The following is a 12,721-nucleotide window of genomic DNA, read 5'->3' on the forward strand; positions in this document are numbered from 1 at the left end:
AGTATTACAAGAATCTTTCTTAGTTTCGTCATCAGAAACCAATCCAGCGTGCCATTACAAATGAGCATGCTTAGAACAGAGACTCATAAATCTTCCCCACAGAGGAAACTCCCGCCAGAAATTCCACCCTTCTCATTGGTTGAGCCAGGCTGCGAGGTGTGTCCTTTGTCAAGCTTTAAAAGGTCTCTTCGCTAGCCTTCCGCCCTTTTTTTAGCTTCTTAACTGCTTCACGTTGATAGTGGGAGGGGTGGTTTACTGATGATATGAGATGTAAATAGCGATCGCGTTATGGAGAATGATCAGCTATTGCTTTTAATTTTATTATTGTGCCAGGCAACAGACAAGTGACCAATCCTGGCGACTTTATTTCACGGATTCTACCAGCACGGTTCGGCTGAGGATTCATTACCTATTATAAGAACCGTTCGGCCCGACGGAGGAAAAGTGACTATTGTGGAGGAGTTCATGTGCGTTCAACTCGTAAATACAATCTTTACGAGATGACATGAACGCACCATATGAGTGTTGAGTGACGTAATATCCCTTTCAAGTGGACGCGTGGAAGAGACGTGAGACTGAAAGCACTGAAAAGCCCTCGCGCTACTCATATGCTGAGAGAGAGATAAGACAGTAGAGCTGTACGATTCATATTTAAAATACTGTGATCTCCATTCAAACACCCACACAATCTTTCAATTTGTCTGTCTATTAAACCTTTGACAAAATCATATCGCATCATTCAAATCTGTGTTGGCGCTGCCGCTGACCCAGAGAGAGTTGTCATGAAACAGTTTCACAAAAGGTCTTTAAAACCTCATAATAGTATCATTATTTCTGTGATACAATAGTTCAAATTATCATAGAAGTAGTGGGATAAAAGTTTAAAGTTCAAATATAAACACTGATGTCTACGATAGCGATCAAAATAGAGTAAATCAGCCTTTAATAGAAACGTGGCCTTAAAATAACGCATTTATCGATTACATTATTCCGCCACTAGGTGGCAACAACTGACTGTTAAAAAATGTATTTGTAATTTAATTATTTAATCAAGAGAATGTAGTACTGTATGATGCTTCTGAAATAAAACCCAGAAAGATGTGATGAATTGAATTTGTAAATATGACTCATCTTATACATCATGTACAGTCTGTATAAGTTTATGGTTTAACTTTTACCCATAGTCTAGTGTAAAAAAAAGAAAGAAAAGAAATACATTGCAATATCAAATCGCAATATTGTAGAAACGCAATTCTTAAAAATTGCAGTACATATCGTATCCAGCCCTCGTGTGTGTGTGTGTGTGTGTGTGTGTGTGTGTGTGTGTGTGTGAGTGTGAGAGTGTGTGTGTGAGTGTGAGAGAGTGTGTGTGTGTGTTTAATGTATTTGTAAACATTTTAAGGAACTCTTAATATTAATGTAATTAATGTCCAATAAAGGCTGTATTAAAGCACTTAATGACATTTTCTGATTCTACTATTTATTCTACTAGTGAGAACTATTTATGGTTAATACGTTGTTAACAAAGCATTATCTAACTCTTTACATAAGAGCTAATTAAACAATAATACTTGGTTAATTACAGTGACAGTGAACCAAGAATTTGCTAGTTGTATATAGTCTCTTAATATATTAACTACAGATTATATACTATTCATTAACTATAAACGAATAGTTTGAAAATGATTTATAAGCGATGTGTTACTGTATGCTTGTGATAAAGTGTTGCCATTATTTAAAACCGGTCGCATTAAGTGTAATTGTTCCTTTTGTGTGTGATGGAGTGATTCTTCTTTTTCAAAAATAACACAAAATAAACAAAGTAAAGATGAATTTGACTGATAGCATTATTATTATTATTTTCAAGATTTCCACAGATATGGTGATATATTGTTATTATGTGTTATTTTGGCCATGATAAATCTGATATGGTGACAGCCCTGGTTCAGGTGAAACACACACCACTTCCCTCTTTTCAGCTGCACACACACATTTTGAGGCAATGCTCAAGCTTTTACAAGGGTCTGTTTGCACAAGCATTATAAGGCAAGTTGATTTACAGCAAACATTTGTAATTTAAAAAAACCCTCTTCACTGTATCCTGAATCTGTTGTCTGGTTTGTAGTTCGTCCGGTTTATTTAACTGTTAGTTTTAATAATATATGAAGATGTAAATGTTCCTCTTCAGGGAGACTCCTCACCGCTGCCTTCTACCGCCGGCAGGATCTGACGGCTCAAGCTGGAATCTGTCGCTGAACCACCGGATGGGGCTTACACCAAAGATATATTGTATACACTATCTACTGTACATATTAATCTTTATTCACTCAGAGTCTTTGAGATGATCTTACCACAGTATCTCCAGTTTACAGTGAGGATTTGCCAGTCCAGCAGAGAACAGCTTCACTCCTGAGTCTCCTAGTTTATTCCCAGACAGATTCAGTTTTCTCAGGTGTGAGGGGTTTGATCTCAGAGCTGAAGCCAGAGCAGCACAACCTTCATCTGTGACACCACAATCACACAACCTGTAGAGAACAATGACACACATTAAGCCTATATCCAGAGATAAACCTGACACTTAAAAAATAAATAACATAATGCTGTCAATATGAAATATATACAAATATTCATTAGAAACAAGTTGTTAGGGGATTCAATGTACAGTTTGTACAGTATATTAAATCATTATTTCTATGGAAAATCCCTATAAAACATGGAAGCCTAACGTGTGTGTGTTATTGTGTGTTTGTGTAATTAATGTATTTGTAAACATTTTAAGGAACTTGTGTGTGTTAGGACTGGGAGAAAAAAAATCGACTCACCAATTTTTTGGGTCACAATTTTAAAATATATATTTTTTTCATATTCTAGAATCAATATTGATTCAAATTAAATTGCTTTAGTTTTGTCCTTGCTTATAGACGAGGTTGACAGAAATTAGCCACTTTTGTTCCAACAGAGGATGGAAGGTGTCGTTATCTATGAGTGTCGTAATACCCATTTCAAGTGGACGTGTGGAAGAGATGTGAGACTGAAAGCACTGAAAAGCCCTTGCAGAGCTCATATGCTGAGAGAGAGATAAGACAGTAGAGCTGCACGATTCATCTTCAAAATACTGTAATCTCCATTCAAACACCCACACGATCTTCATCCATTTCGTCTGTCTATTAAACCTTTGACAAAATCATATTGCAACATTCAAATCTGTGTTGGCGCTGCCGCTGACCCAGAAAGAGTTGTCATGTAACAGCTTAAATAGAAGTACTGGGATAAAAGTAGGATTGGGAATCGTACGAAATTTTCCGGTTCCAGTTCCAATTCCGGTTCCACCAAATGATTCTGGTTTCGGTTCCAGTTCCCATTCAATAAAATTATTAAACCAACTAATAAAACGTAGACGTAAGGGGAAAATGAACAATCTTTTGTGTATTTATTTCTTATACTTGAGTTTCACAATGAGTTTAACAGACTGGTAATGTCAACAAATTCAACAATAGCAATTTTTGCAAAAAATTTTTTTCTGAAGGAAAATAAACATTTCTGCATTCTCTAGGAGAATTTGCGAACTCTCCTATAGCTTATAGTATCTCCAGCAGTGGAGAATACCCTCTCAGAAAGGGTAGAATATGCTTGAACACATGTAAGATCCAGACAGGTGAAACATAATATTTTTTAAATCGGTTTGAATGATTAATTCATAAAGACTTCACTTGTTTCATTACTGGATGAATCAGCGCTCTATCAGTTAATAAACAGAACTGCATGCGTCTTGCGGAAGAACATTGTAGCCGGAGCTACTTCTCTCTGTTTATGTCTATGAAGAGTCACGCAGGCACAGGGCTAACGTTACTCCGCAGTGGTGCTGAACTGACTGTAAAGCAGTCCGAGTCTAAACGCTTATTACAGGTTTACCGTAGTGATTCAGGATAAGACAAAAACACGGTTTGAAAAAAGGCATTCATGATGTACTCGCTCATTATATAAATGTTGTAAATTCTGAACATAAAAAGGTTACAGACTGCAGCTTTAACAGTCGGAATGTTTTGAAGCATCAGATGTAATCGATACACTCGTTATTTGAAGCGACTTTAAAAAAGTGATTTACTCTGTTTTGGTTGCTACCGTAGACATCAGTGTTTATACTCAAACTATAAACTTTTATCTCAGTACTTCTGTGATCATTTGAATATTTGTAACACAGAAATATCGATACTGTTTGGTTGAAAAGACTGTGAAAGTAAAGCTGTTTCATATCGAAAACTGCTCTCTCAACGACAGCGCAAACAAATTTGAATGTTCCGGTGTGAAGTTTTTGTCATTTAGGAATAAGATCGCGTGGGTGTTTGAATCGAGATCGTTTAAAGATTAATCTTGCAGCTCTACTGTCTTTATACTCTCTCTCTGCGTTGATATCTGACGCAAAACGTATATGAGTAGCGCGAGGGCCAGTGCATTCAATACCTACTATTTTAATATTCATGAGGTGTACGTCGCTATTAAAGGATAAGCTCCCAGCACTTCGCCCACACCTCGCACCAGAACCGTTTTCGGAACCGAAACTTCGCACGGAATTTCACACAGTTCCGGTATTTTTCAAAAACACTAACGGTTCTGGATAAGAACCTATTTTCGGCTCCCAACCCTAGATAAAAGTTTAAAGTTCATATATAAACACTGATGTCTACGGTGGTGATCAAAATAGAGTAAATTAGCTTTTGATAGAAACAATCGCTAATCGCAATTCTTAAAAATCGCAATACATATTGTATCGGCACCCAAGTATCGTGATAATATCGAATCAGGAGATAGGTGCATCGTCCCAGCCCTAGTGTGTGTGTGTGTGTCTGTAGCCTACATGTGTGAGATTAATGTATTCGTAAACATTTTGAGCGAATTGCTTAAAGTTATTGAAACTTTAGAGTGATTAAGAAAACGGATAAATGAACAATAAGGAAGGGATGTGCCTGATGATTTAAAAACACATTAGAACTCAAATCGGCACTCACACAATGGCTTCGTGTCGCCTGACAGTATGTTCCGCTTCGTGGCATTTTAATGGTCAAATACACACAAAATTACGTAAAAAAACACCCATCTTGCTTCTTTGTGCGCACGCTCATTTTTTTAATGACTTTACACAACAGTTTAAAAATTATGTAATCGAGTCACAAGACAATGGTAAGTGCTTACAATCTTGCATATTGAGATATTAAATATTTCTTATGGCCAGTTAAATTGGTATATGCTGTACTTCATGGATTCATGTATTAAGCCTGAGTTGTTTTTATCGGCACCATCATAATACAGACAACTGCTGGTGTAATTATGCAGTTGTGGAGATGAATGATGATTCCAAAGCAATACATGCATATACACTACCAGTCAAACGTTTTGGATCGGTAATATAAATAAGGTTTTAAAAGAAGTCTCTTCTGTTGCATTTATCTGCAAAAATAACAGTAATATTGTGAAATATTATTCCAATGTAAAACAGCTCTTTCCTACGTGAATATATAGTAAAGTGTAACTTTCTATCCATGAAAGAATCCTGAAAGAAAATTGTACACGACTGTTTTCAACATTGATAATTATAATAAAGAATGTTTTTTGAGCATCAAATCAGCATATTGGAATGATTTCTGAAGGATTATGTGACACTGAAGACTGGAGTAATGATGCTGAAAATTCAGATTTAATCACAGGAATAAATTACATTTTAAAATATATTGAAATAAAAAACAGTTATTTTAAATTGTCATAATATTTAATAACATTAATGTTTTTTTTGTATTTTTAATCAAATAAATGCAGCCTTGGTGAGCAGAAGAGACTTCTTTTAAAAACATTTAAAAACTTTTGAACGGCAGTGTGTGTGTTGTGATTTGGTTGTGGACAGCACTGAGCACAACGATTGACGAACCAAACGGAGTTTATTGAGAGACAATCCAAAGTCATAGTCCATTAAAACAGGCAGAAGGTCAGAGCTCAGAAAATCAGTCCAAACAAACAAACAAATCCAGAGGGCAAGACAAGAACGAGAAAACCAGGGGGTTATTCCAGAAAGCAGGTTGTGTGACATACCCGGGTGTGTATGTATAAGTTTATTGAATCGGATAAACCCATTGAGATGAACCATCTCGTTTTCGAGGGGGTCCTAATTTACAATACAATACAGAACAAGGGACAAATCAAACACATTACAATAGAATAATAAGACATAAACAATACCACAATCAACACACTACAACAAAAACAACAACAACAAAAAAACATCAAAAAGGTAAGTATTTAGGTGAATACAACCACTTGATAGCCACACAGAGGCTGTGAAAAATACTTGCCAACAAAAACATAACATAGATAAATTACAGGTATATCATCATCTGAAACAAGAACAATTTAGCTCAAACTATTTTTAAATATGTAAAATTATGTTAAAGATTGTATGTTTGAAGGTAAGTTATTCCAGTCTGTAGGAGCCTTAAATATAAATGCTCTCTTTCCTATTGCTTTTTTGACAATAGGAGTGAAAATAAAAATATTGTGTAGAATGCCTAAGGTTATGAATTGAAGAATACGGCACCAGAAGCTGTTGTAGATATTGAGGATAGCTAAAATGTATACATTTAAATATGAGTTGCAACCAATGTATGTCTTCTTATATTGAGTGAGGGCCATTTAAGTGAATTATACATTACACAGTGATGAGTATTATAGAAACATCCAAGAGAAAATCTACAGAGATTATTGTATGCTGTATTAAGGGGTAGAAGGCTAGTTTTAGATGCATTTTGATAAACAACATCGGCATAGTCAAAAAGTGGCAATATCAGTTGTGTGGCAAGTTTTTTTTCGGACACTAAGTGTAAAACAGTTTCTGGATCGAAATAAAACACAGGTTGCAAAATTAATTTTGTGAAGAAGGTGGTCAATGTGAGGTTTGAATGTAATTTCAGAATCAAGCCATAAACCCAATTATTTAAATGTCTCAACCTCATGCAGAGAAGTGCCGTCATTGCACGTTATAATTAGATTATTAGATTTTGTTTTAAGAGTTTGTCTTGTACCAAAGACCATAGTGTAAGATTAAGTTTTATTGAGCAGTAGTTTATTAGATAACAGCCATTTCTGTAAGGTATTAAAATCCAATTGAAGAGCAGTTTGAATTTGCAATAAATGTGGTTTAGACGTATAAATAACAGTATCATATGCATATAGTTGAACAGAGGAATTAGAACAGATTAGGCAGATCATTCATAAAAATAGAGAAAAGAAGTGGACCCAGCGTCGAACCTTTGGGTACACCTCTTTGTTGAACAAATAAATCAGATCTACTCCCTTTAAGAACAACACATTGTTTTCTATTATGTAGATACGAACTAAACCATAATAATGCATTTTGAGATAAATCAATTGCATACAGCTTATCTAAAAGGACATAGTGATCCACCAAATCAAAAGATTTTTTGAGATCAATAAAAATAGCCCCTGTAAGATTATCAGAATCAGATGCTGAAAACACATCATTAGTAAATTTTAAAAGAGCAGTAGTTGTCGAATGATTAGGTCTAAAACCGGATTGAAATGGTGAAAGGATCTTATTGGTCTCGAGATACTGTGATAACTGATTAAATATTATTTTCTCAAATACTTTCGCAATAGAGCAGATTATTGTTCCTATTGTGCCTTTTCGCCTTCTGTGTTCCTGAGGATCATCTGAGTCGCCTGGATTATCTGCCCATTGCGTCCTGCGTTACCGAGCTCTACATCTTCTCTACCCACAATGACTGACCAGCATCTCTATCTATTTCCTGCATTGTTTAATAAACATTTCTGTTTCACTCGCAACTGGATCCTTTGCCTTCATTTACAGAGTCTGACACTTTTTGCTGTTTGAGGTCTCTGTGAAAGTTTTAAAGCAGTCTTTTAGTGCCGCTTTCAGAGCGCTGACATCCATAACCGGGAACTGACACATCTGTAACATTGTAATTTCCTCATAAATGTGAACACGAAAAATAAAATAAAATAAATATATTATGTTCACTGGAGAGCCAACCCTTCTTCATCCGGTGGGTAGTATTACTTTTGGTTTGCACAGTGTAATTCACAGAATTACTAAAAAATATTTTGCCACCTAAAAGTTAAACATTTTTTTGTGTCACGTCCGTAACGCATGTGTATTTCCCTCATATTAAATATAAAATGCATGCGTAGACTTATATTTTTCTAATGTCTGGAGTCCTTTATTAAGGGAGTATGGATATATAAACAGAAGTTTCAATATATTGGTATTAAATGCATTTTCTGAGAATTTATATTTCAAGTTTTGACTGCAAATGTCATGTCCATAATGCTGGAATTGCCCAATTTTAAATAATTGATCCTCAACTAGTTTTGTGTTGTAGGTCTACGTATTGTATAATGTTAACTTCAAATAATGCTAATAGTAATTTGAAGATGTGGTAGCATTAGATCTGGTGTGAAGGATAACTCTGGGAGTTGGAAGGGGTGTGTCGCGATTCTGCCTTCTCACACCGCGACACAGGTTCGTGGCTCTGAGTATCGTGATTTCGGTTTTATATCGCGTATCGTTACAGCCCTAGTCAGAATCTTATTAATCTGGAGTCTCAGTCACAATAATCATATATGTAATGTTTTAGGCCTATTGGCAGACATCTGTTTAACCCTCTGAGGTCGAGAAACGCGCCGACGCGTTTTGCTGGATTTTTTTCACATAGCAACAACATAAACTTAAATTACTCCGTCATTTATGGTTATACAGAAAAAAGAAATATAAAAAAATAATCTGTGATATTTCTACTTTTGTATGTGTCCACTTACATTCAAATCAAAACATTGTGGTTTTGTAAAATAAAGAAAATAAACAGGGTGTGCGTTCTGCCTCTCCGTCGCGGTGAACTTTTTTTTCTTGAGCACGTCTATAAACTGAAACAAAACTCAGCGAATACTTGTCACACATTTATGAGCCATATACCTTTATACACATTTAAGTGTGTACTTTTAAATGATCGGATTCAAACTGAAAACAAATATTCTCTGTTTAAGTAATTTGTATAAAACCAACAGGATGTCCAGCATCTCAAACGCTTGCTAATTACTTTTTAATTCGACAAGCCCACTCGCGCAAAAGAGATTCACATGCAAATCTCCACATGGAACGCGAACGCCATCGTTACCTCAAACACAAAACACCAAAACACTTCACAAGTCTCTGCTTTTCGTCGAGTTTGGAAGACACGCTGTGAGCTTACATTGGATTTACCTCAGAAGAAGAAGAACGCGATTTGAAGACAAGAAAGATGTAAGGTAAGAAATTCTTACTTATTAGTTTATGGTATTGTTGCATAAACTTCACATTGCAGTTGAACTGTTGCTAGATATATGGTGAATATTATACTATTTAGACCCGTGTTTACTGTTAAATACTGTTTGTGGATATCTGCTCAAACATAGATATGTATAACCATAATGTTTAATATTTTGGAGCGCGATGGCGTTTGAATGTATCATATTTTGGAGCGCGCTGTGGGTTTGAATGTATCATATTTTGGAGCGCGCTGTGCGTTTGAATGTATCATATTTGGAGCGCGATCGCGTTTGAATGTATCACATTTTGGAGCGCGCTGTGGGTTTGAATGTATCATATTTGGAGCGCGATCGCGTTTGAATGTATCACATTTTGGAGCGCGCTGTGGGTTTGAATGTATCATATTTTGGAGCGCGCTGTGCGTTTGAATGTATCATATTTTGGAGCGCGCTGTGCGTTTGAATGTATCATATTTTGGAGCGCGATTGCGTTTGAATGTATCATATTTTGGAGCGCGATTGCGTTTGATTTTTATTATTATTTTGTGCAGCACTGCGTAGCCTATGCCTACAAGGCACAACAAACCTGGTGTTCATTATATATTGTTGGAAACGTGTGTGTGTGTGTGTGTGTGTGTGTGTGTGTGTGTGTGTGTGTGTGTGTGTGTGTGTGTGTGTGTGTGAGTGTGTGTATTCTGTGAATTTTAAAAAGAAATTTTAACCAGAAAAATCTAAAATCTATTCCCAAAATCGTGCAGCCCTATAGTTTCTCTTGATATCAGTATGTTCACAGTTTTTTCTTTTTTATCTTTTTCTTTCAGGGACCAGATGCAACTGAGTCCTGCTGACTTCAACATTCACATGAGTCTCTGTATATGAACATGGTAAAGTGAAAATCAAACACCTTGGAAATGAAAGGTATGTACAATGTTTTTAGGAATGGCACAAAGGTCTCTGTCTTTGGATCATTGTTTTCAATGTGCTCTTTTGTCATTTGTTGTGTATTTTTGGATTATGTTGTGTTGTAAATAAATCCAAACAATCTAAAAGCCATTCTTTTTTAAATCTCCTCATTCTTTGTGCAAGGTTGCTCTGAATGACAGGGCCTGATAGCTCCTAATAGGGCAGTTAGGGGAGTGTCTTTGTCTTTCTCAGGTGTTGAAGGCTTACATATTCATGAGATGATCACGCCTTTTCGCATAAGGCTTTTTCACACAAAACACGTCTTAGAAATTTAAAATCAATATATTGTCTTGTCTGAATGAGCAGTCAGGGTGATTTTCACATAGTTTTGGAGCAAATATTCTAGGCTACGTCATACAATTTTCAAAAGTCTTGTGAAGAAATAATCAGTATGGGTTTCATGGCCTTATTTCAGTGAGAATTTTTTTTGTATTTTCACAAACCACGCATAAATGTCATTATCTCAAAACTACAAACTTTTACATACATGCTGCTGATATATTATTGTAGCAGAGTTTGTGCTAAATACAGTGTAATTAGACTTTAGCCATGAAAATGTCACAAGTAACAGAAAAAAACACAAATGTCAGAGCATGTCAGAACACCTCCAGGGCCCAGAAAACAGCTCAGACCCCAGAGGGTTAAAATGTAGGCACTGGCATATAAAGAACCTTTTTTCCATATCCACTTAAGTTTCTAAGATTGCACTCTAGTAACATTTGTGTGGTCCAGGTAGCTTTGCATAAAAAATGGTTGTCATTCACAAGGCTACTTTTACTTTTATACTTTAAGTAAATTTACAAGCCTGTACTTTGTTACTTTTACTCGAGTAAAGAAGTTAAATCAGTACTTCTACTTTTACCAGAGTATTTTTAACACAAATATCTGTACTTCTACTTGAGTACGGGAAGTGAGTACTTTTGCCATCTCTGCAAAGTGTGTTTTTCAGTGTGACTATCATAACTGCAGAATCACCTTAATGAGGAGCAGCTCATGTGTTCAATCATTTACAGATCAAACACATGAACTCACAGCAGCAGGAGAAATAGAGCAAACTAGGGATGTCCCGATCCGATCCACGGCATCGGTATCGTGCCGATACTGGCCCAGAACGCTAGATCGGATATCGGAGAGAAAAAAAAAAAAATCCGATACCTATGATCGATACCTATTAGGGGTGGAACGCTACATGTAGGCTATTCGTATTGAACATACGTTCGGTACGTGCGTCACGGTTCGGTGCATGGATTTACACGCAGAATACACGGTATAAAAATAAATAAAACTCGCGTGCACATTAATTAATGTAATGTGGAACTACTGTTAGATACGCGCATAGACATGCAGGTCCTTTAGGGACATCTAATCTGTAGCCCCGCCTTAGCTCTGAAAGCGCGTCTATTTCGCTTCAAACGCTCGCTTTATCGTTATACGCGCGGCGCATCCTATTCGCTTTGGACGCGCGAATGGGTTCAAAAATGTTCAAGCATCGAACTAAATGCGAATTTGACGCTCTATTCGCGTTTGGTGTGAACGCAGCAAAATGAACAGGCTGCCATGTCAAGATTGCAATGCTGGAATGTGTGTGTGTGTGTGTGTGTCAGAGAGAGAGAGAGGCATGGGCGCGATCGAACAGTGGAAACATAAAAACATACTCCGTCATTTACAGGACATCATTAAAACTGCAAAAAGTGTTTAGCCTACTTATATTTGTGTAAAACACAACATTGTGCTTTTGTCAAACTGTAACCTCTACAACTGTCACCCAACCAAAATCACACACACACACACGCGCGCTGTTTAAAAGCAAAAATTATCTCATCTTTTGGACATTCATCATATTGCATTGATTTTCATTTCTTGTCCTAAAACAGAGCACTAATCTGTTTATTTTGAAGTTACACATTTTACATTGATTAAAAAAGAAAATCAAATGTGTTTTTAATGGTAGTATTATTTTATACAGAAATAAATTATTTATAATTCAGATGAGAATAACATTAAAGTTAATTAAAATTTTAAGGAAACAAATATATTGATCTGAATAGCAAATTAATTTTAAATTCATTCAGGTACAATTACCAAACATATCTCAAGGTCTTTCATTATCAACTGTTGTTGTGGACTATATACTGGAGAAGTATTTGTTCTCCATTTGAGTGAGATGTTTTTATGTGGCTAATTGAGCAAAGTGCTTCCATATATTGTATTATTAGTAGTATTTGTTACGGACTGTTCCAAGACACGAAGGTTTAGATCCAAGTGCAGCTTTATTTGAGGGCAATCCAGAGGCGTAATCCAAGATACAGGCAAGGTTCATACACAGAAAGGCAGTCCAACAAAAGAAACAAACAAACAAACAAACAAACAAAACAGGCAGGGACCAGAGGCAAGAGAGTAATCCAGGGAACAGGGCAAGATATCCAAAAAC

General features: G+C 36.1%; 1 protein-coding gene and 1 long non-coding RNA gene across 46 annotated transcripts in view; one reads left to right on the forward strand and one right to left on the reverse strand.

The window, feature by feature from the left end:
- Nucleotides 1–12,721, reverse strand: part of LOC309499292 (uncharacterized protein) — a 548,614-nt gene that overhangs the window by 13,874 nt on the left and 522,019 nt on the right. For 44 of the 45 annotated variants that reach the window (XM_082170476.1, XM_082170471.1, XM_082170463.1 and 41 more), the window contains one exon: nucleotides 2,352–2,525. The exons of the other annotated variant lie outside the window; for it this stretch is intronic. In XM_082170476.1, the coding sequence (XP_082026602.1) occupies nucleotides 2,352–2,525 (174 nt within the window). The remainder of the gene's footprint in view (nucleotides 1–2,351; nucleotides 2,526–12,721) is intronic. 45 annotated transcript variants of the gene reach the window in all.
- On the forward strand, nucleotides 8,549–11,417 carry LOC309499346. The gene is made up of 2 exons (XR_014206216.1): nucleotides 8,549–8,678; nucleotides 10,930–11,417. It is a non-coding gene; the product is annotated as an uncharacterized lncRNA (long non-coding RNA).

Source organism: Leuciscus leuciscus (genome assembly GCF_965113295.1).
Source record: "Leuciscus leuciscus genome assembly, chromosome: 5".
In the NCBI taxonomy this organism is placed as follows: Eukaryota; Metazoa; Chordata; class Actinopteri; order Cypriniformes; family Leuciscidae; genus Leuciscus; species Leuciscus leuciscus.